General features: G+C 42.4%; 1 protein-coding gene across 14 annotated transcripts in view; it reads right to left on the bottom strand.

Annotated features, from left to right (window-relative positions):
* Positions 1–20,993, bottom strand: part of RPAP1 (RNA polymerase II associated protein 1) — a 154,980-nt gene that overhangs the window by 113,202 nt on the left and 20,785 nt on the right. For 10 of the 14 annotated variants that reach the window (XM_075152124.1, XM_075152128.1, XM_075152130.1 and 7 more), the window contains exons 12-26: positions 19,944–20,126; positions 18,052–18,186; positions 17,693–17,872; positions 15,534–15,691; positions 14,719–14,898; positions 13,732–13,933; positions 11,668–11,777; positions 9,606–9,801; positions 8,528–8,677; positions 7,906–8,048; positions 5,830–6,634; positions 3,563–3,739; positions 2,821–2,877; positions 1,919–2,042; positions 1,611–1,634 (exon numbers count right to left, since the gene is read on the bottom strand). In XM_075152124.1, coding sequence (XP_075008225.1) covers positions 1,611–1,634; positions 1,919–2,042; positions 2,821–2,877; positions 3,563–3,739; positions 5,830–6,634; positions 7,906–8,048; positions 8,528–8,677; positions 9,606–9,801; positions 11,668–11,777; positions 13,732–13,933; positions 14,719–14,898; positions 15,534–15,691; positions 17,693–17,872; positions 18,052–18,186; positions 19,944–20,126 — 2,824 coding nt within the window. Of the gene's footprint in view, positions 1–13; positions 964–1,610; positions 1,635–1,918; positions 2,043–2,820; positions 2,878–3,562; positions 3,740–5,829; positions 6,635–7,905; positions 8,049–8,527; positions 8,678–9,605; positions 9,802–11,667; positions 11,778–13,731; positions 13,934–14,718; positions 14,899–15,533; positions 15,692–17,692; positions 17,873–18,051; positions 18,187–19,943; positions 20,127–20,993 lie in introns of those variants that run through there. The other 4 variants (XM_075152133.1, XM_075152132.1, XM_075152131.1 and 1 more) reach the window with 4 other exon arrangements.

Here is a 20,993-nt window from a genome sequence, read left to right as displayed (position 1 = left end):
CAAAAAAACCTGCAGAGCTATCAAAACATTTATTTACACCCTGTACACATTACAAAATTCAACTTTGCATCGCACAAAGTATTCTAAGAGTTTTTATAACTGGAGGTCTAAAAAGCAAAACGCAAAGTCCTTGATGAAGGCTGCTCTTAAATGGGCAGCTAGGAGTCCTTAAATTTTACCATCCATTGCTCTTGAAAGACAACTGCTGGGCTCTCACCATCTAGACAGAATAGAAACTTGAATGCCTTTGATAAAACTTTTAATCACATCAAATACTTTTAAAATCATTAACAACAAAAACCCCATGTTGACCACTGTGCTTTTGTTACTTTATGTACCATTGACCTGCAGCAGAGAGAAACCACAGATCAAAACCTGCGGGGAGGGGGGGAGGGAGGGGGGAGAGAGAGAGATTAAAATAAAACATCAGTTCTGCCCATGTCCTATCTGAAATAAGAGGGAAGAAGATGAAACGCTGTATTTTCTGGCAACCTAAGGGGTACACTTAGAAAACTGCCAATGCAAAGACAGCACCGCAGCCATAAAGTTGCTAGCTAGAATTAGTTTCTTGTCTGGAACAATTTCAACAATTACAAGCTGGCCTATTAACAGTGTTTCACATTCTTATTAGGACATTCCCTGGAGCAAGGTTAATACAGGCATGGTTTCTTTGGAGGGAAGCTAGCTTGGCCTGTCTGACAAGTAAAGAGAGAAGCTTAGGTCTTCAGGCTAGGCATCACCCTGTATCTTCCAGAACAAAACAAAAGAAATAACTTTAACAAGTTTTGTTCATAAAAGTAAGTTCTCCAAACAAAAGCCTGCCAGAGTGACCATAGTTCTGCAAAAATTATTGGATATAAATGAAACATCCAGTGAGAACATACCTAGGGTAAATTGTGGACTTGACCTGGCACGTGTGATGAGCCTTTTAGGGCACTATATTTGTAGCCCTTGTGTCTGAGGCTGCAATACAGAATTTGGATGTAGAAGTGGGATCAAATTATGCATTTTAAAATTAGTTTTAAACTTAGAAACTCCACTTCAAAATTTAAATTACATTCCCCTCTTCTCAGAGGGCAACCAATACGTATTCTAGTTAAACAAGCAGATACTTGTTTGTTTTTTCTTTTCCTCTAATGGGGAATGGTTACTGCCAAGCATCCTGCCCTGCAAACGAATTATTTTTGATCTTGTTATACATGTAATCAAATTAAGGGAGAAAAGAAAGCAGTTTAGAGACTATCCAAAAGACAGCCAAGGGATGATATCTAGTGTTTGTACCACTGCACTAGGAAACATTATTACTTAGAGGTCTGACACAATACATCTGTGCGACTGATTGTGTGCACAGAACACTGTGCTGGAGAAACTGCTTGTATATGTATTTAAAAAAAAAAAAGCTCTCAGGACCAGCTTCTTCCCTGCTGTATTGTCATTTTATTCGCAGGGGATAGCGTGGGGAAAGGACCATTCAAAACTCAGGGTACAAAAAAGGCAAGGGAAAGATCTGTGGCTACAGAACCCACAATCTCTAGCCTGACTGAACAAAATAGCTTTTCCACTTCCTTCAGTTTATTCAACAGTCCTGTGCCTCTCGTACACATTCTCACCTTCTCCGGGAGAAGCAGAACAACCTGAAAGAGAATGGAGGAAAATGCTCCAGCATTCGTCATGGAGAGGCCACACATACGTATTGCCGTATCTTGAGAAGATGTGTATTATTCTGCAGGGCTGGGAGCATTCTACTAGTGCTTCACTTCGCAAAGATGCCAAGAGTGTCCAGGTAATACACTGAAACTGTCTGAAGTGCACGTAGTTTCATCAGTAAAGAATAAACTGAACTCTTCCATTCTTCCCCTTGGCCCTCTTCTTGCACAAGTGTTTTGCTATGAGACTAGCGCTGGTGCACTCTCCTTATTTTCTTTCTGTGTCACCATCTGCAGGTACTTCAGTCGCATGGGAGGGAGCTGCTCATAAAGGTCAAATCCCAAAGGGCTCCCTGCATTCAGCAGTCTGTAGTAGAGTAGGTGCTTTTTCAAGGTCTGAAGAAAGAAACAGCAACCATTAAGCATGTCTGAAAAGAATCTAATCTTTTCCACACTGTCTCCAACACAACATAGCGACGGGCCAGATAGAACAATTCCATCATGCCCAACATATTTAATTGCCAACATATTTAATCATCTTCAATAGAAGAGCTATAAAAGGTGAGTTTCTTCCGAGAAAATTCACTTTTGATTTGCATGGGATTTCCTCTTCTGAACACAACTCCACTGTCTCCTCAACAAGTCCTCACAATGACTTCTTGCCAGAAGCCCAAATGCAGTTTTGAGCGGGATCTAAGAATTTACCCTGGACACTAAACATAAAGGGCCAAATGACCCACAAATGTTAGACTTTGGGAAGCTCCCTGAGAAAAAGAGAAACCTTACATCTGTTTTGTTCTTTTCAGGAGAAGCATCCAACTAAGAGTTAAGGGAGATCACTGCTGGCCACCTATTCATAGCTGTGCTAGAATCATCTCTCTAGGACCTCCCACTATCCGGATATAATGCAGCTTGGGCAAGAGGCATGGAAATACAGTACAGGAGATTCATCTAGGTTCCAATGGGCTCAGTGCTCTGAGTTCAATTACTACAAGAACTGGATAACAGTATTTATAGCCATCGCAGGTCAAAAATCCTGCTGCTAATCTCGTCTCATTCTCAAATTAGCAAGGTAGTTAAACACAAATTTCAAAAGCCAAAGGTAAATCTGTAAAAATACCGTGCCTGAAAAACTTAAGTCCCAGTGGCACAGACTGAACCTTACAGATCCTACCTCATCCACTAGCAGCCATGTCTTCCGCAGCATGCTTTTCCGAGCAGCATCAGTCTCCTGGGAACAAAACACAGTTTGCTTAATATGGCACAGTGCAACCTTTGCCCACGGGCATACAGCGCTCCAGGAGGATGCTTTGCTCATTATGACAATGCTCCAAAATGCAGCTTGTTCCATCAGAAAGGGCTTGAGATGGTATTGCTTGGATCCTGCCTCCCTTCTCCTTCGCCTGACCTGAAACTCAGCTGACTTCTCAACTTTCAGGTAGAACGGTAGATGAGAGGTGAAGTGTTAGCACAAGTAACCATTGCTAGAGGCCCCAAGGCCATGGGAGGGTTTCTGCTTGATTATTCAAGCAAGGTGAAAGGAAAGAGTATTCCGAACCTTAAGACTGCGCCAGGCAGAGGCTAAATCTATTAAAGCTCTCTCTGCCTGATCAGCTCCCTCATCCTCTCTGCTTCATTCTTCCCCCGTACCATAGCCCACGTAGTTGCTGACTTCGAAGGTTTATGTAGGATTGGCTACCATTTATGCAAGCGCTTTAGGGTATAATGAACAAGAGCTGCTGTCCACGTCTCATATGTGGATTCTCAAACAGCTGACCAGTCCTCAAAACATTTGCTTACAATCTTTGTTTTCAAGCCCAGGGTCAGTGATTCACCACAAGCCACACTGAACCTTGGGAAGAGCAGATGCAAAACGCAAAGCTTCCAGCCCTGAGCCTCTGCTATCCATTACCTACCTGCGTCGTGTTGTCTTGGGAGAAAATAAAGCTGTTCACATGAGCCACAGCCACCACGTAAAGAACAGGGCACCAGGCGTGGCGCAGTGCGCCAGTGACCAGTGTTCGGAAGTAGAGTCGCAGGAGGTTCAGGTTATCCTCAGGAGGGGAAGTGTATCGCTCGAGAGGCACAGGAAACTGCAAAAAACCCACCCAGAGGCAACATTACAATTTTTGTCAGGGTCTAAGTGGTGAGAGGAAGTTCATGACTTTAGGGTGCCCTTCCCCAGCTGTTTGTGCGTGCACTCCAATATAACACGATGTACCTCGCTGGCCCAACTCCCATTTGGAGCAGAGCTGTTACTGCCCGCATTGACTAATGTGTCATGTCTTTGACAAAGCCTCCTGAAGACCTCTTCAGCTTTATGGGGAGATGTTGTACTGGTTAAATCACTGCTTTTTGGCAACTGGTAAGAAGCGTGGTTTCAAAGTGAGGAGACAAGAGTACTTTCAACAGCCCCACATCCTGCTAATGTACCAGAGAGGCTTACCTATGCATTTAGCCAGAAAAGGAAAGCAGATATATGCGCCAGAGTTAATGTTGTCAAGCGAAGTTTCCAACATTTTCTGACTTCACTGTCTAGCTTCGAAAAATAGATTAGAAAAGCTTTTAGTAGCAACTTGGTTTTGTTTGCTTCTCCCCTCTCCAGAAGTCCAATTTTTCTTCTTCCCAATTTTGAGATAAGTTCTCTAGAGCTAAAATTACATATTTCACTTTGGAGCATCTTCTTTGCATGATCAAAAAGCAGTCTGCCTGCTAGGATATTCCTACTGCCTGCTAGGGTATTTTTAACTCGACTTAGGACAAAAAGGGAAAAAAAACAAATAACAACACCTACCCAAGTGATCTTGTTCAAATTTTCCAACACATAGTTTGTTTTCAAGCAATACAGCAATGAAAACATTGTTCAAAGTATTCAGCATTTAAAAGATTTCTAAGCACGTGAAAAAAAATCCGCTTTGAAATGTTCTCCATTGTAACATATGCCACAATTCTGATGGTACTGAGGGATCTGGTGTTGAGGGATCAAGACAAGATAAAGCACGTGACATAGAATCAAGGCTTTCATCTAGAATACGGTGTTCAGCTCTGTTCCTACATATATTTGTGGAATTGGAATAGAGACAAGGAAGGGCTACTGGGAACATCAAGAGAACAGAAAGCTTATCATAAGAAGCAGGGCCAGAATATCTTGTCTTACTTGGCTTAAGAAACAAAGGCTCATCTGGCCATAATGATATGGAAAAACTGGCCGGAGGGCTACTACAACCAGAGCAAAAGCGCTGCAACCACACAATGGAAAGCACTGATCCCATGTAAACTGCTGGTTCACGGTGGTTTGGAAAAAAAATTTTGAAAGGTTATCTTTGTATTAGCAAACTTTAGGCTAGATCAGGTATTGTCTGTCAACTGACACAAAACTTAAAGCCAGCTAAATTCCATCTCTTGTGCTCTGCTCATTCAAAAGAAATGCAGTCCTGCACCTGACAGATCAAATATTTTACTGAGTTACCCAGCAAAGCACAACTCCAGTATAACTAAATGTGGAAGCATGGCTGAGAGGGAAAATGACTGTTTGTCCATGCATTGGGCAAGGAAAAGGTTCTCACCAAGGTGAGAAAAGACTTATTTAAGGGAAAGGTAATTGCTGGCAGAAGAACATGGAGTGCAGACTAGCCCTACATATATACAGGCCATAAATCAGAAGGAGGTTCTCAATCATTAGACCAAGCAGGGTGTGGGACAGTTTCCACTGAAGACTTAACAATTTAACAGCTCCTGCCCTCCACATATACACACTATCTGCTCTCAAAACAAAGTTCAACAGGTTTCTGAAAAGGATTATGTGACAAGGGCCTGCACCTACAGGGACTGGACTCTGTTCTTCAGACTTACAATCAATCAGGCTGTTTTAAAAAAAAAAAAAAAAAGAAAAAAAAGAAAGAAAAAAAAAGGAGAAAAATGTATACACTGCTGTCACAGCCCTAAATCAAAAGAAGATTGTTCTCCATTCCTATTCTATTTTACATTCCACGTGTGGGACTTTCTTCAGGGAGAATGAAAAACTTCTAAGCAAAGAAAGCATGATTATTCTACTGGACAAAGAGGGATGAGGAAGAAGGGGAAGTGCTGGGAGGATACCCAAATCAAGGTTGCAGAAACAGAGGCAAGAGCCCAGTAACCCAGAAATAGGCAGTGACAGGCAACTACCATAAGCCAGGATTACCTGCTGGAGCGGCACTCCCAGTGCCCGCAGGATACTTGTGTGCTCCCCAAAAACAGAGAGACGTAGATGAACACTGAAACGCTTCTGTAGAGGTAGAAGAACAAAGACGCCAAAGAGTGGATCTCCAAAGGAGACACCTTCAAACTGCTCTAGGAGACTTATATAGAGATCGTGGAAGGAAGCCAAACCAGGGAGAGGAGCATCCAAGTTCAGTGAATCCAATGCCTTGGATTGGCAATACACAGAGAGAAGGGCAGCTGTGTAGCGGTGGATCGGTGCTTCTAGAAAAAGGTCACCACCTGTGAGGAAGACACACATAAGCCGTGCAAGTTTGGCAGCAGCAGGGATGCTCTGAAGGGTTTTAGCACGCCAGGTTTCCAGCAACAAGACCCACTGCAGGTTCCAGGTCACAGTGTTGACGAGATCAAGTGGGAGAGAGTTCAGTACAGCCCCACGTGTCTCTGCATTAGTCACTTTGTTGTACAGGCTGATAAGCGGAAAGAACGGCCAGTCTGAAGGGAGGATGGGCCCTTTGACCTCAGGAAGCAGCATTGACTGGATGAGATAATTCCGTCCTTGGTAGGATGCTTGGGAACGCAAAAGGGTAGGCTGCAAGTGGACAAAATGAGAAACGTAGCAGGAGCGGATGAAAGGCAGATTCTGGTATGATTCTCTCAGCAGGGCACCACGAGTAGCCTTTGAAAAAAATGCTGCCGCAGAGCCAGGCTGTGCCAGTTTGGCACTGGTCCCCAGATGCAGGATATCAGAGAAGTCAGCTGCTTCTGGCCCTCCAGCTTTCCCTTCACTGTAAGATAAAGACACACATCAGTTTAAGAAACAAACAAACAAAAAAAACCCCCAAAACACCAAACAAACAAAACACCGCAGAAATTCATCTCTACAATCTTCCTGGATCAGGGAGAGCAGTATATGCACAGCACTCACAACACTTTCTACAGCATTCAGCTGTGGCAATACTGAGTGCCTGTAAAAGCGTCAGCTATCTTGGTATTTACAGGGAATTTAATAGAACTACATTTGGAGTTAGCAACACTAAGGCCTTGCCATGAAAAACCTCCACACGATGCCAGCAGTCTGCTGTGGAGGCTGCAACCCCTCATCCAGAGAGGCAGTCTACTTACCAACACAGCTGCCAGGGTGCTGAGGTGAAATACCGCATATCATACAAGGCCTACATGAATCAATAAGACAATTCTCGAAATAGTAGCTTCGCAGCTGGCAGTGGCAAGGTCAGGGGAACCATACAGACTGGTAGTTAGAAACTGGGGGTAGGTGGGGTGTTTGTCAAACCCATGTGCCACGATCTCAGACCAGAGACTGACCACGGTCTCAGATTACTTGCCAAATTCTCACAAAATGGTAGCTCTATAGCAGGTATTTGTTAAAAACAAAAAACCAAACCAAACCAAAAAAACAAAAAAACCCACCCACAAACTTTCCTTCTTTCAGGAATACTGAATAGTATCTCCTTGCAGCACCTTGGTCCAACCTCCTACAGGGATGTGCCATGGCAAATTTCAGAGAGACTGCGATGAACAAGGTAAACTGCTACCATTTTCTTGGCCAGACATCAGAGGCTTCACATTTGAGATGCTCATGATTTCTTCCAGTGTAAGGTGGAAGACATCACAGTTGTCAAATCAGCAAAAATTTGTGAAAGAACTTGTATATAGTAAGGGTTTGAGGAGTATTTAATAAGCTTTTCAGGCTATGTCAAATTCCCATATATTTTCTAGACTCACTACTCTCAGGACAGCAGATGCTGGGCCTTAGTGTTCTATCAGGAATTACAGGACTCTTGCCACAGAGGAGATCAAAAGAAACTGGTCACATTTCTCAGCATTGGTACATTGGAGAGAAATCTGCAACCACACTGCTGGTCTGATTAGAAGGCCTTGTGACTGGAGAATATGCCAATGAGTAACTAAAATTTGAATATGGGCCCTATTAAAGCCCCAAAATGATGACAAAATTGCAGTGCCAACATGTGCTTTTTCAATTTTCCCAAGTTTTCCCATGTACCAGACTATAGAAAGGAAAAAATGCAAAGCTTACGGAAGGAACTCTGGATTAAAGGCAAGATCCAGTAGGACCTCGTAAGCCAGATGCTCACTCCCTGGCAACAGACGGCTTAGCAATGCCATGGCAACGGAGTGATGGAGTGAGGCATGCTGGGCATAATCCGGACAAGTGCCTGCCTGTACAGGAAACAAAACAACAGATAAAAGCACTGTATCATTTGTCAAGAAGGCAACCAACAAGGACAGGAGGGTCAGCCAAGACGTAGATCTCGCTGGAAAGTGAGAGACTGAGGCAGACTGCAAGAACTGTCAGCATTCATACCAAGATCTTTCTGCTTCCCCTGATTGTCTTAGATAGTCAGACATCTTTTTTAGCAGCACACTTGAAAACTTTGTTCTCACTCCAGCCCAAAGACAGGCAAAAATATAATTTTGCCATCCAAAATATTTTGGATCTAAATCCCCACATCAGTAACTATAAAGATATTATTTGCTAATGCGACATTAAAAGACAGCTGAAGAGTCACCAGACCTAAGTCAAATATGAGAAAGTACATGGATGTAAAGACCAGCTGCCAGTCTGACACAATGAGTTGGACAGGTCAGGGTGAAGTAAATTCCTTGGGTGAAAGAAATGAAAGGACGGGTAACGATACCATTCTCCGAGCCAACGCTAACACAAAATACTGCAGATGATATTCATGGCGCAGGATCCATGCAGATGAGGGCGTTACAGAGGGAGGTCTGGTCTGCCAGCTTTGATGCAGATAATCCTTCAAGCCTCTGAAGCCCAGCACAGAGCTGTACTATAAAGGAATCAGAAGTGGAGACAAATACTACTAAGACGGTTCGTACTTGGAGGAAAGTAAAACATAGCCCTCTCCAAGGCCTACCCCCAACCTTCTCCCATTAGAATTCCTGTTGGCTACTCCAAAAGGGATATTTAAAAATAGCCTGATAAATATCTGCTTTTCTGCCTCAAGTCTCACCTGCATCCGTCATTGACCATCCCCACCACCAGTAACCAATAGTCACTGCCTACATTTTCCATAGTGCTTTGTAAGGCAGAAGTCTGGCCAGTGGCTTAAGAAGTTTTTCTCTCATCTGTCCAGATATTGCTATTAGTAACCGGTCAGCTAATTCAACATAAGATGACAGAGGAAGGTTTTGTGAAAGCTTATGCTAGGTACTCCATCTCTCTAGGGCTCTGCCATTTCCTCTTCAGAGTTTTCACTCTTCCATGACTCTCTCATTCTAAAAATTCAGGACAACCAAAAGTGGAAGAAACCTCTTCAGCCACTATAGCACTCATTCTCTTGTTTAACTTAATCCCATTTTTCTTTGTTATACATACTTCAACCACCCCTTTCCTCCTCTGACACTGTTATCCATTTTGCTTAGCCAAACAACAGTTATTTAACCCTTCTCAACGTTCTTTATAAATCCATCCTTTAAGTATCATTCATCACCTGCTCTATAATTCCAGCTTCCCAGTGTCAACTAGATATTGGAATTCAAAGACAGAAGATATTTTTCAGATCCTCCTCCCACCTGTTCTGAAAATGAGGGTATTTCTCTCTATAGTACTTTGAGATTTTTAAAATAAAAATACACAATTCCATTTTAATAGTCCTACTAACATCACTCTTAAGCCTGGGAAGATACAAATACTAACCTCCCTCACAAGCATATCATCATTCACCTAGAACTTACAGTGAAAAAGTCTATTCTCACCTTGCTGGTCAGGCCTTTGTGAACGTGAGTGATGCTATTGATGAGGAATAGGAGGGCAGTGAGGAAGGGGAAAGGTGACTTGGAGCCAACCAGGCTCAGAGGAGGTTTGCCACCAGTGCAACTCAGAGATGCAATGTTGAAGACAGATTCTGGTGCTGGGGAACAGGAGAGAGGGTTGCACAAAGCAGAACATGGCCTGTGTGAACAGATAAAGACAGAGGGGTCAGGTCAAAAGCACTCATACTGCTGAAGAATTGTCTTGTAGGAATGTTACTATGTGAACTGTGCCACACATTGCAGTAAAATGGAAGCCCTGAAGACTGTGCAAGAAAAAACCTAGTATCACAGTTGGTCAAGTAAGCACTATCGCCATACAAGCTAATGCTAGTAAGCTGTCATGAATTCTAATCTTCAGCTAAATTGTTCATGATGTGCAGAAATACTGATGCAGTGACGCATCTCTGACGTCAAACATTTGAAAGCATTGGGCCTTTGATTAGGAAAAAAATACGCATTTCCCCATGTACATACATAAACGAGGCTAATAAAGCTGCCCACCCACTCAAGACATTTCAATAACAAACTGGCAGGCAAAGCCAAAAAGCCAGCTTATATCTAAAATTGACATTGCAAAAATGCTGCCCCTTATGTAGTCATGAAATTCATATTTTTGAAGTCTATTCAAAAAGAACCTAGCTTTAATGTATGTGAACATGACCGTGCATACTGCTCTTGGCGTGTGTGCTCACTCTCCACGGGCGAAACTAGAACTTTTCATACCAGCAGTGCTTACAGGGCCCACACTAGACACACCATGTCTGTACAGGCAAGACCACTACAAGGAAGAGTGACCATAGGCATGCTGCTCAACGGTAACGGGGCAACAGAGCGAATCCTGTCAAAAATCCATATCATTATGACAAAGAACTAATTCTTTAAATGCACTGCTCTTCTTTCCACTGGCATTACCATGTAGAAGACGCGTGGACACATCTGGGTCTCACAGAGTACCTTAAACTCCTGGTCCGAATCTGACCAGAATGTTTAGACAAGATTGTCAAAATATTAAGGCAGAGATTAGCTGACTCTTCATTTTCACAGCCAGTGTTAAGAACAGCCTAGGAGAATTCTTGCTGATGGGCTTTTACAGCCTGACCAAACCCATTGTTTTCAGACCTCAAGGACAGGCAGGAAAGGGTCTGATAAGTGCCCTTGTGTTAGAAGATTTGGTGCTAAAAGCTTCAGACCTCAGTTCTCAGTCATGAAAGAACATGGGCCAAACTGTATGGTGACCATTCAAATACCACTTAAAACCAACGGTTTCAAGTGTCTCTTATATCAGATGTTCTCAGAAGCAGCCAGGTGTCTCCCTGACTACAAGTTAGGCCTTTTAGGTTCCCCCTCTCCAGAGGGCTGATCACAGGCTAGTAGGGAGTCTCCCTCTACAGCAGGAAGACAGAATATCTGCAGTTCCCAGAGTCAGAGACAAAACTTATGTTATCCAAGTGTCTAAAAGAACAGTTTGGTATCTGGCCTTTCACTTTCTTGCAGGGGCTTTCAAAGCGTTAGTGACGCTCTGCAGGAGCTTAAAGACGACAGTCTAGTTTAAATTATTTTATATAAGCAGCATCACACGGAGCACGTGAATGGTACATGCACACACACACTCACCTCCCCAATGTAAGAGGGACTCAAATTGATGTTACTTTTTTTTTTAAACCAGTGAAACCAAAGAATCATCAAAGTCAAGAGTGACTAAAATCAATATGAAACTGATACAAAAAACACAGCTACATGGAAGGGCAGAGATGCAGACCCTGCAGCAGCACCAGCAGGAAAGGAGGAACTGGAGAATCTCTGTGGCCATCATGCTTTTTGCTGTGAGGGGGAGAGAGGACAAAGCGGGGTGTAGACAGAGCCCTCCTGCACTCTAATTCACACATACAGGGCACATGTGTACAGGGAAAAGAAATGGGAGGGGGAAAACTGCCACGCAGTACAGTGTAGAAACAAGGCTCCCTTAGCTTCTGGCAACAGCATCTTAGCGGTGAAGTGATTTTACCTGAGCAAGTCCCACATGCTGTGTATGGCTGGCTGGCTGAGAAGGGGCTGCAGCACCTCAGACGTCAAACGTTCCAGTTCCTCTAAGCAGTCAATTGGATTGACTGATGGCTGCAGATGACAGGGAGAAAGACAGGAAAAGATGGTGAACGAAGGCATTCCAGGTTGATTTAGACAGGTTGATTTAATTGCTTTCTCTGTGTTTATCTTTTTGCCAGACCACATCACCTACATGGAGTACTGCTCTAGGTTAGAGCTGGCCTCACTGCTGGTAGTGTGGAAGCTGACAGCTGGCATCTCAAGGTGTGCTTGCACTCAAGTATTAAAATGCATCACAGAGATTTCTTAATTGGCTGGAAGCAAGGAATGGGATCCTTGGGATCAAGATTCCCTAAATGAAAACTTGCCCTAAGTGGCTAAACCCCCCTCCCCATACCATCTACGTGCTGATCTTTCCATTTAACTTGAAGACGACACAAAGGTGATCAGAACTACCTTGAGAAAGCAGCGTGGCACCATGAGGGTCTCCAAAAAAAAAAAAATTATTAAAAAAAAAAATCAACTGTATAAAGTGTGATTGACCTACCCATCAAAGCATGACTGTGGATGAACACTGCACAGAGGAGGACCTGTGGCTTTTAGAGAACCATCCAAATTCTTCCGACCTTAGTAAGCAATATTCCAGGTTGAAGGAACATGATGGCAAATTTTAATGTTCTTTCCCTTCATTAGAATGCTGCTTTAGGATACAGAAATACTCATTTCTATAACATAAAATCTAATTTTCCCCCAGGTGAAATCCCCCTCCAGAAGTCAGTAAAATCTACATTAAGATGAACCTTAGTTCTTAGTCGTCTTACAAAAATATTCCAAGAAGGTGCCAGCATACACTAATCTAGTTACTATACAAGTTGATTTTTTTTTTTTGCACTAGTCCATTCAAATGTGCTACATGCAATTTTTTTTTTTTTAAATTAGATTAGCTAACCACAGGTGGATGATTGAACTTCTTTCTAAGTGGAAATAAAAAATCTTATGTCATAGTTCAAGGACTTAAGAAATTATTTTGTCAGTCACTCTTCTGGGATATCTATAAAGGTTGAAAAGGAGTATTAACCTCTTGGTTATCCTCATTCTCTAATGCTCAGGACCTAATGACAGCATGTGAAGGGTACTACCAATCTTTGGGGCACTGAAGACATCTTTGAAAGATACTGGCGGTTTCCACTCCAGCCACAACTAACGAATTCAGTTGCTTTGGGCAAGTTTCAGAGGAGTTGCAGAAGTGTGAATAACTACAGCCATTAAATTACCCCCACACCCTGAAGACAGCTCTCCCAGGTCAGAACTCAGGCATGTCAGTTGGGCAGTAAAGAGGAAACTTGCATTTATCTTTAGAACATGAACCTTTAAGGTAGCTAAAGTATAAGACATTATTCTTCAACAGCATCACACTGATGCGTCACCTTCAGAAAACTCACTTTAAAAGACAGTCACATACTACAACTGTAACTGGGTTACAGAATTTCACCTTGAATGTCAGCAGGGCAGCAAATAAATTTATCTTTATTGTTTCCTATCCAAAGTTCATACGGCATGACCCTCAACGCTCAATCTTCCAACCAGATTATTGTAGTGTAGCTGTCCACATGTACGCTCTCAAACCCCAGGAAATGCAAAAATGTGCAACTTGATTTAGGCCACGAGGAGAAAGGACTGCCAAACTAAATTAGGTCATATTTGCTTCACGCTTTGGATCTCTGCAGTAAATCAGAACAGTCACAGCACTGCCACATACCTTGATTGAGACTCTGAGCCCAAAGGAAGAAAGGACAAGAAAGGAAGACAGTGGTATTTGGCACTGCTAACGTGAAGGATCAGCAGACTTATCTGACCCTAAATGCCACGCAGCCTAGATGTGAGCTGTGGTAAACAAAATCTAGTCCTCAGCTAGATGCCTCAATGTCTGTCTTTTTCAGCATTGCCTGTAAGTTCAGGTTTTCAGAGGTAATACACAAGCTGATGCTGGCGAGATGAAAAGACGCCTCGTATTTTCAGGCCTTACCTGTTGGCTGCAAGCGCTGTAGTAAACTCCCAGGTAGATCACATAAGTTGTGGTCAGAGGCTGGAGAGTTTGCCACGTTTCTGTCTGGGATATCTCCTGGAGGAATTTTTTCAGACTGGTCTCAAGGAAGGGCTGTAAGCCTGACACTTGATTCCACGTTACTGGAGGAGGTGGAATCTGTTCACTATCTTCTAAGTTGTTACTGAAACACAATGGAAGAATGACACAGGATAGTGAATATGCCTCAGAAACAATTTTCTCTCCGAATCATCATTTTGAATAGCAAGATTTCCAATTGCATGTAGTCTGGAAGGCAATACCCGACAACAGCCACTAGGGGAAAACAAGTCTTTGCACATTCCCACAGACCAGACCAAATCAATTTAGGCAGAAAGGACGAATGCAGAATCTACCCATGGAAGCTGAAGTTTCTTCACCTGCATTATTCTGTCCTTGAGCTATGCTCTAGTTTTACTGGACACACTACCTCAGTATCCAGCTTTAGGTAAAGAGTTTCTTGCTTTTCACTAGAAAAAGTAGTTGTGTCTTCAGCAAATCATACTGCTTTGATGTCTATCAAAACCACCCACCTCTTAATCCTGACTCATCTTGGTCTCTGCAGAGAGGTTCTTTCCTCCAAACCTCAGGGAGGTTACTTTCTTTTCCCCAATGGGAAGGTCAAAGGAAGTTCCTAGCTCCTTTCAGCAAGGCATTTGGCTAACACTGCCCTTCTGCCCGTAGCTGAATGCAGATTTTCACTCCTGCCTCTTATCAGGCTAGCAGGTATACAGCTGTCAGACTAGATACCCCTTCTGACCTTGTGTCAGAGGCAATACACCCCACCATGCAGGGGTTCACATGTGGGACAGTAAACCATCCAAAATGAAAGAAAAAAAAGAAGGTGATAGCCAGGTGTCCAAACCAAAGAGAAGGAAGACAGGATGCCAACTACTCAGATACACAGAACTGGTGACAGAGAGGGCCTACCTGCTCAGCTTGGCCTGCAGCTCTGCCGTGTAGCCTGCTGTTTGCGTCACGTGTATTAGCAAAGTAACTACTGCCGTAGCTCGCTGGACAGACAACTCAATCATAGGGCTCTTCCCACGGTAAGTGTTGAGCAATTCAGGCAGGGACTGCAGTATCCTCACCAGCACAGGGTAGAGATCCCTATAGTATGAATCACAGAATAGATAAGGATGGAAGGGGTCTCTGAACATGATCTATAGTTCAACTCCCTGCTCAAGCCAGGTCAGCTAGAGCGAGTTTGCCCAGGAACATGTCCAGTTGGATTCTGAATATCTTCAAGGAAGCAGAGTCCACAATCTTCCTGTGCAACCTGCTCCAGTGTTTGATCGCCTTCACAGTAAAAATTTTTTTCTTACACTTAAGTGAAATTTCCTGTATTTCCATTTGCGCCCATTGCTTCTTTAGGTCATCAGATTCAATCCTAGGTGTGCTGCAACCTATGTGTCTTGATGTCACACAAGCACAGTTCATTCATGCCTTCAAGGGGAAAAAAGATGCAGCTCTAAAAAGTTAGGGTGATCTCCCATAGTACAGAGGAGAAACAAAATACCAGTGCTCAAACACAGGAGAAAGAACAACCAGAAAAAAGACAATACTCAACACAATAACCTTTAGAAACTGTGAGTTTTACTGCAGGAGGCCAGAGAAAGGGAGATAAGACTCCCTGAAAGGAGTAGAGATTGAGCCTGGACATCCCTGTATTTGCCCCTCTGGAACAGAACGTCCATTTTCACCGTGGTGCCCTCCACCCCCGTTTCTCCAGCTTTGGACTGTACCTGTAGAGATCACAGGCCTGACCATAGCCAGCCGCCACAGCCCACAACCGAAAGGCTTCGGTGCTTAGCCTGATGGCTTCTTCCCTGGGCAGGGGCAGATCCAGCGGGTCTTCAGCTATAAATCGACTTAACCGACTCTTCATTTCAAATTTGTTAAGCTGTAAAACAAAAACAACAACAAAAAAAGAACGAACAACAAAAAAGACAAAGGGATAAGAGACAACAGTTGCATGCATCATTACCTCATTAGTCTGACACACCAGAAGAGCTGCAGATTTCAATTCAGCTCATTCTGAACTCCTCTTGTGCTGTTCAAATCTGTCTTTACCTTGTGTAATCTTAAGGGGCATATTACAAAGGATCAATAAATGGTCAATGGCTATTAAGAGAGAAGTATTCCTGGAAGGGGTGCCTAGGTGTTACCTAATCCATTCCCAACACAAATCAACTACACCTAAATCATTCCTGAGGGAGGTTTGTCTAGCCCACACACGCTCTTGTTTTGGATGTTCTCTGCAGCCTTTCACTGATTTTTAAAAAATATATAATTATCCTTCTTTAAGTAGTCATAAATAGAACTCTATTAGTCAAAATTACGTGTAAATTTATATCTTACGGAAAACACTGTATACAGAAGTACTGAACTGATGCCGATGCTCTTTTTGGGAGGTCGCTCTAAATGGCTTTCAGAGGTCCTACAACCTAAATCTTTCTATGATTCGGTGTTTATTTTATAAAAAGGGTACCTCCTGACTATTACCTTTATAAGATTATAGAATTTTCATGCCTTGGAAATGCTCTGAAGTTATTTTAGTATTGAATTAAGCATGACATGACTCATTTGCAGGTCTCTAGAAATAATTTTTATCCTCCCCAACAACTGGGTATTTTTGCTTAACCATAAAAAAAGCGCTTCTCTTTCCTTCTCCCACACATACAAAAACTTGTGTGTGCTCTGTCTAAACAAATGAGATTACTATGTCTTTTTCATAACACAAGGACATATTATAGATAATTTAAAATTCAAATGCTTTAGAGACATCTTGTAGGGAAATCAATGCACACCAGCAAGAAAGCAAAGGAGCTGATGAATCAAACTATGAATTCTGTCACCCCTCCTACAGAACAGGGGGCAAAGTCAAATTTACTTCCAGAGGAGGAAGATGGAAGAATTTTTTTGTTAGTTAAAATAAATTCCTACGTTGATGATTTTGATTTAGTTTTTTATTATCTTCCATTCCCATGTTTAAGTGCCTGTAACAAGCCACATGAGAGTGCAACAGAACCAAAGCCCGAGTGGCAGGAACCTTTTAAGCAATTTTTGCATGCCTTGAAACACCTGGAGTACACAAAGCCTGAAATAGAGTAAAATTCAAAGATTTTCTATTATGTTCCTAGCACCACTTAACAGCCTTTAAATATCCCACTACCCATTATCAGCACATTATTCTATGTATTTTATAGCACAGACTGGTGTTTTTCTGCTGATGTCAGCAATTTCCTGGATGGCAATTTATTAGGTGCTATTAACAATACTGAACCAAAAACCTTAAAAGGTGCTCATTGCACCGTAATGGGTGCTGCTCTTGGTAGATGTTATGCATTTATAGCACCAGTGTGATGACCTATATGAGTGAATGCAATTATCTCTGAAGTGGAAAACCTGTCCAGAAGTAGATAAGAGGGGTTGGAAATACTGATAAATGGCCTCAGAATTATAAAGACAAATGAATGGCAAGGAAGTTCAACCAGGATTATAAAACACAAGGATAGCAATTAAATCTCTGGTTTATACAGTCCTAAGCTGCCTATCACTGGAACACGGGAGAGTACAGAGCATCACACACCAATGTGCGCTCTAAACACCTGCTGTTGGTCAGTATCACTGAGCTGTGCTATGTAATTTCGCATAACTGCGCTACATAAAAAAAACACCAGAGAAAAGCTTGAGACAGCTCTTCTACTGGTACACAGCAGAAGGCATCATTATTATGATGCTGTCAATAATTGCTTCAAAACACACATATGCACCTTCTTCACAACGATTATTTTGGCTTCAGCTCAGTCACCTCCACTTAATCTTCTATCTTTACGTAAAAAGTAAGGCACAGAGAACAAAGGCCTTGGCAATCAGAAAAGCTCTTCTGAGAATCACTCACCAGCCTGGCTGTTGCATTTCGGCCTCCAGATGCCAACACTCTGATGAACTTCATAGCAGTGGCGCAAGCAACTCCATGGAGGCTGGTGAGTAAACATCCTGGTTCAGCCACTTGGGGATCCCACTGAGTAGGGAGAAATTCCCTGACAATGGTGTCAATCAACCGAGGACAGTCAAGCAGCTGCAGAGAAAGAGCAGGCAGCACAAATATCTAAAGGTATGCAATTATGCAGTCAGGCAGAAGACATGCAAAACACGCAAGTTTGTCTAATCTCCTTGCCATAACTTTATCTGCTTCTTTCTTCCCTTTTTCAAACCTCTCTCTACTATTCCTGAGATCCTGAACAATCGGAGATTTACCTGGCTGCATGCTTCAGAGGAGTGCCTTGCTATGTGGGTGAGGATGTGCAATATATCCAGGACTACTGTTGGAACAGGTCGCACCACCTCCAGGATATACCTCAGCCGGTGCTGGATCCGTGTCTTCAAAAGTCCCTGAAAGAAAAAAAAAAAAAAAAAATCCATTATGCTCTTAACGATGGCACTCTGAGCTGCAGTTGCTGGAAGACAAAAGCAGATTCAATTACATCTTCTGCAAAGAGACAGTTTTAAAATTACCAGTGGGGAAACAGATAAGTTTCTGCGGATTTGCCAGTGCGCTAGCAAAGGAGCAAGAGTTAGCTGAAGAGAGCAGGAATGACTGAACTTCTGTTCTGAATCACATCACTGGTGGAGTTTGGATACTTGTGTTGTCCAGAGCATGAAACTGTAAGTAACAGGGAATAGGAAAACAACCCTCCCTATAAAGGACTGCTAAAATCTAATGTGGCTGAAGAGGGTCCTCATGCTCCTTGAATCATTTTGGCTAGACACCACCTCCACCTAACGCAGCACTCTGCCTGATAGTACCTGTTATGTCAGAGAAAGCTGACAGAAGCAGAGAACAGACACCAATTCCTATTTTGCAGTAGGAAAAGAGAGATGCAGAGAGATGATGTGATTTTTGTTTTATGGTTTACAGAGCAGAAGACCATGATCAGTGGCAGTGCTAGGCAACAAATCTGCAGTTTAAGTGACAGCGTTATGCATTCCTAGTTCTGGGAAAAGGCAACTCCACAACACCTGAGTTCATAAGTACCAATACTTTTTAAAAGTTGTATCCAAGCAAGGGTGTAGTTCCAGGCCTGACTGAGTTCAGCTGCTAGTTAAATACTCCTTTTCCAACTATGTGGAGCAATTGGGTTGTAACAGCCAACAGGAGGTGTGAAATGGAATTTTGCAACAACTGGAACAGTGGAGAATTTTATCCCAAATATCTTCTGAGTTTGGGCCACTTGGCACAAGTTAAAATCCATTATGCTGAACAATGCAACTGTTTTCAGAATCACAAACTGATCTCATCTTTTCTATCTACAACTCTTTTGTTAAGCTTTTTAAACAGCATCATCACATTCATACATGTGAAATCATGAAGCCTCTAAATGAGACCAGATGCCCAAGTACAGTAATTCATTTGCCCAGTAAAGCTTTTAACCAAGTGCCATTCGAACACAGGCTCAAGCACATAGCCTAAGTGATGTGATCACAGGTTTTAATGATTGCAGAAGGCAGGAGAGTTGCATCAGCTCCACCAACGTTGGGTTTGAGATAACAAAGATTGCTATTTTTAGATCTCCTATCAGGAATGTGGGATTAGGCTCAAATATGTGAGGAATTCCTTCCAAATGCTGTAACTCTATCTGAGAAATGCAAATATGAAAAATGAAATTGGGGAAATGCTAAGTAGTCACCTTATGTCAAATATAAAAAGAGTGTCGTACAAATCTAACTAGTTCTGAACTACCTAGCTGTGACACTCATGTTTAACTTCACAAAAGTGCATACAGACACTTCAATAGTGGCTGGAACCTCTTCCCTTTTAGCTCAAGTAAGTGAGCTTGAAAATCTTGTCTGTAAGCAGTCTTTCAGCAAGTCTTACAAGGTCATCAGTGTTCTTGTTGCTAATTTCCCTAGAGGGAGTTAGAGATACTTAATGATACTGAAATCACACAGGTCAAGTCTCACCATTTTTAGAGATCAATAAAATTACCCTTCTGGTAATATATGACAGAAACATAACATCCAACAGGGAAGAGTTCTAATTCTTGTTCAGAATGTTCTTAATAGCATAGACAGAAGGACAGACGGTTCAACAGCACACATCGCCACTGTGCAGAGCCTATTTTCCTAAAAAGATTTCAGGTCTAGCACACCTTTACAACATCATATCGGGCCACATCTGGATCTGGCTTGTTTTCATCCTTTAGTTTTTTATCTTGAGACTTCTCTGTTCCGTTTAATTCTTCCTCTTCCTCCTCTTCTTCCTCCTCATTGTTGGGGACAAAGGGGAATGCAGCCATCCCTTGGTACCATGAGAACGTCCAATCAAGATATTTCTATAAGGAGAATAAACGCACATAAAATAAAATTCTCACAAAGAAATGATGGAAGATAAAAACATTTCAAGGATGCTTTTGATTATGGAATGCTTTATTGATAAAAAAACCCTTTTTTGTTCACAGCTAATGACAGTGTCAGATACTCTCAAGTTCTAGGGCAATACTGCAATAGGTGAGCTTTCAACTCTTCAGAGGGAGGATTGCTCCCATAGCAGACCTACTTCCCCCAAAATGTTTTAGAATATAAAAGACAGTCAAATTGAATGGTTGCACTACTTAATAACTGCTTTAAATTTCCATTTCCTAAACTGGCACTCAGAAATAACTCCCACAGTAGTCAGAAAAGAAGTGGTAGACTTCAACTAAACCCTGAGCTGTTTTGAAAAATTTCAAGTGGAAGTGCTAAAGAAGCACAAGTTATTAACAGACATTAAAAAAAAAAATTTAAAAAAAAAAAATTAAACAAAGTTGGTAAGTGAGTGAATGACATGGTCAGAAGAGGCCTGACTTTGGGGGATGAAGCTATGAGTCCATCCGGAATACAGAGTTTGGGACTATAGCCTTCGTTCACACCAAGAGAAGGAAAAGCATAAGACGGAGTATCTGGGTCTTCGAAGGAAACAAAGAGAAAGGTGTTCCCTTCCCATAGCCATTGATGAATGAACAAAACCTTCAGACAGCATGATTTTTATGTACGTTGATCTTCTGTGTTTATAGTGGGGATAAATCCTGTTTGTCTCCCAAATCCTGGAGCAAAAGGTCAGACTTCCAGCCCTGTCGCTTCCTCAGAGACCTTTTGAAACTCAGCAACGCGAGACACTAGGAAAGACTCTCTGAATGAGAAAAATACACTGACACGGCACT

Source organism: Calonectris borealis, chromosome 5 (genome assembly GCF_964195595.1).
Source record: "Calonectris borealis chromosome 5, bCalBor7.hap1.2, whole genome shotgun sequence".
Taxonomy (NCBI): Eukaryota; Metazoa; Chordata; class Aves; order Procellariiformes; family Procellariidae; genus Calonectris; species Calonectris borealis.
Note: the sequence above shows the minus strand (reverse complement) of the source record. Positions and strands in the feature narration are given on the sequence as shown.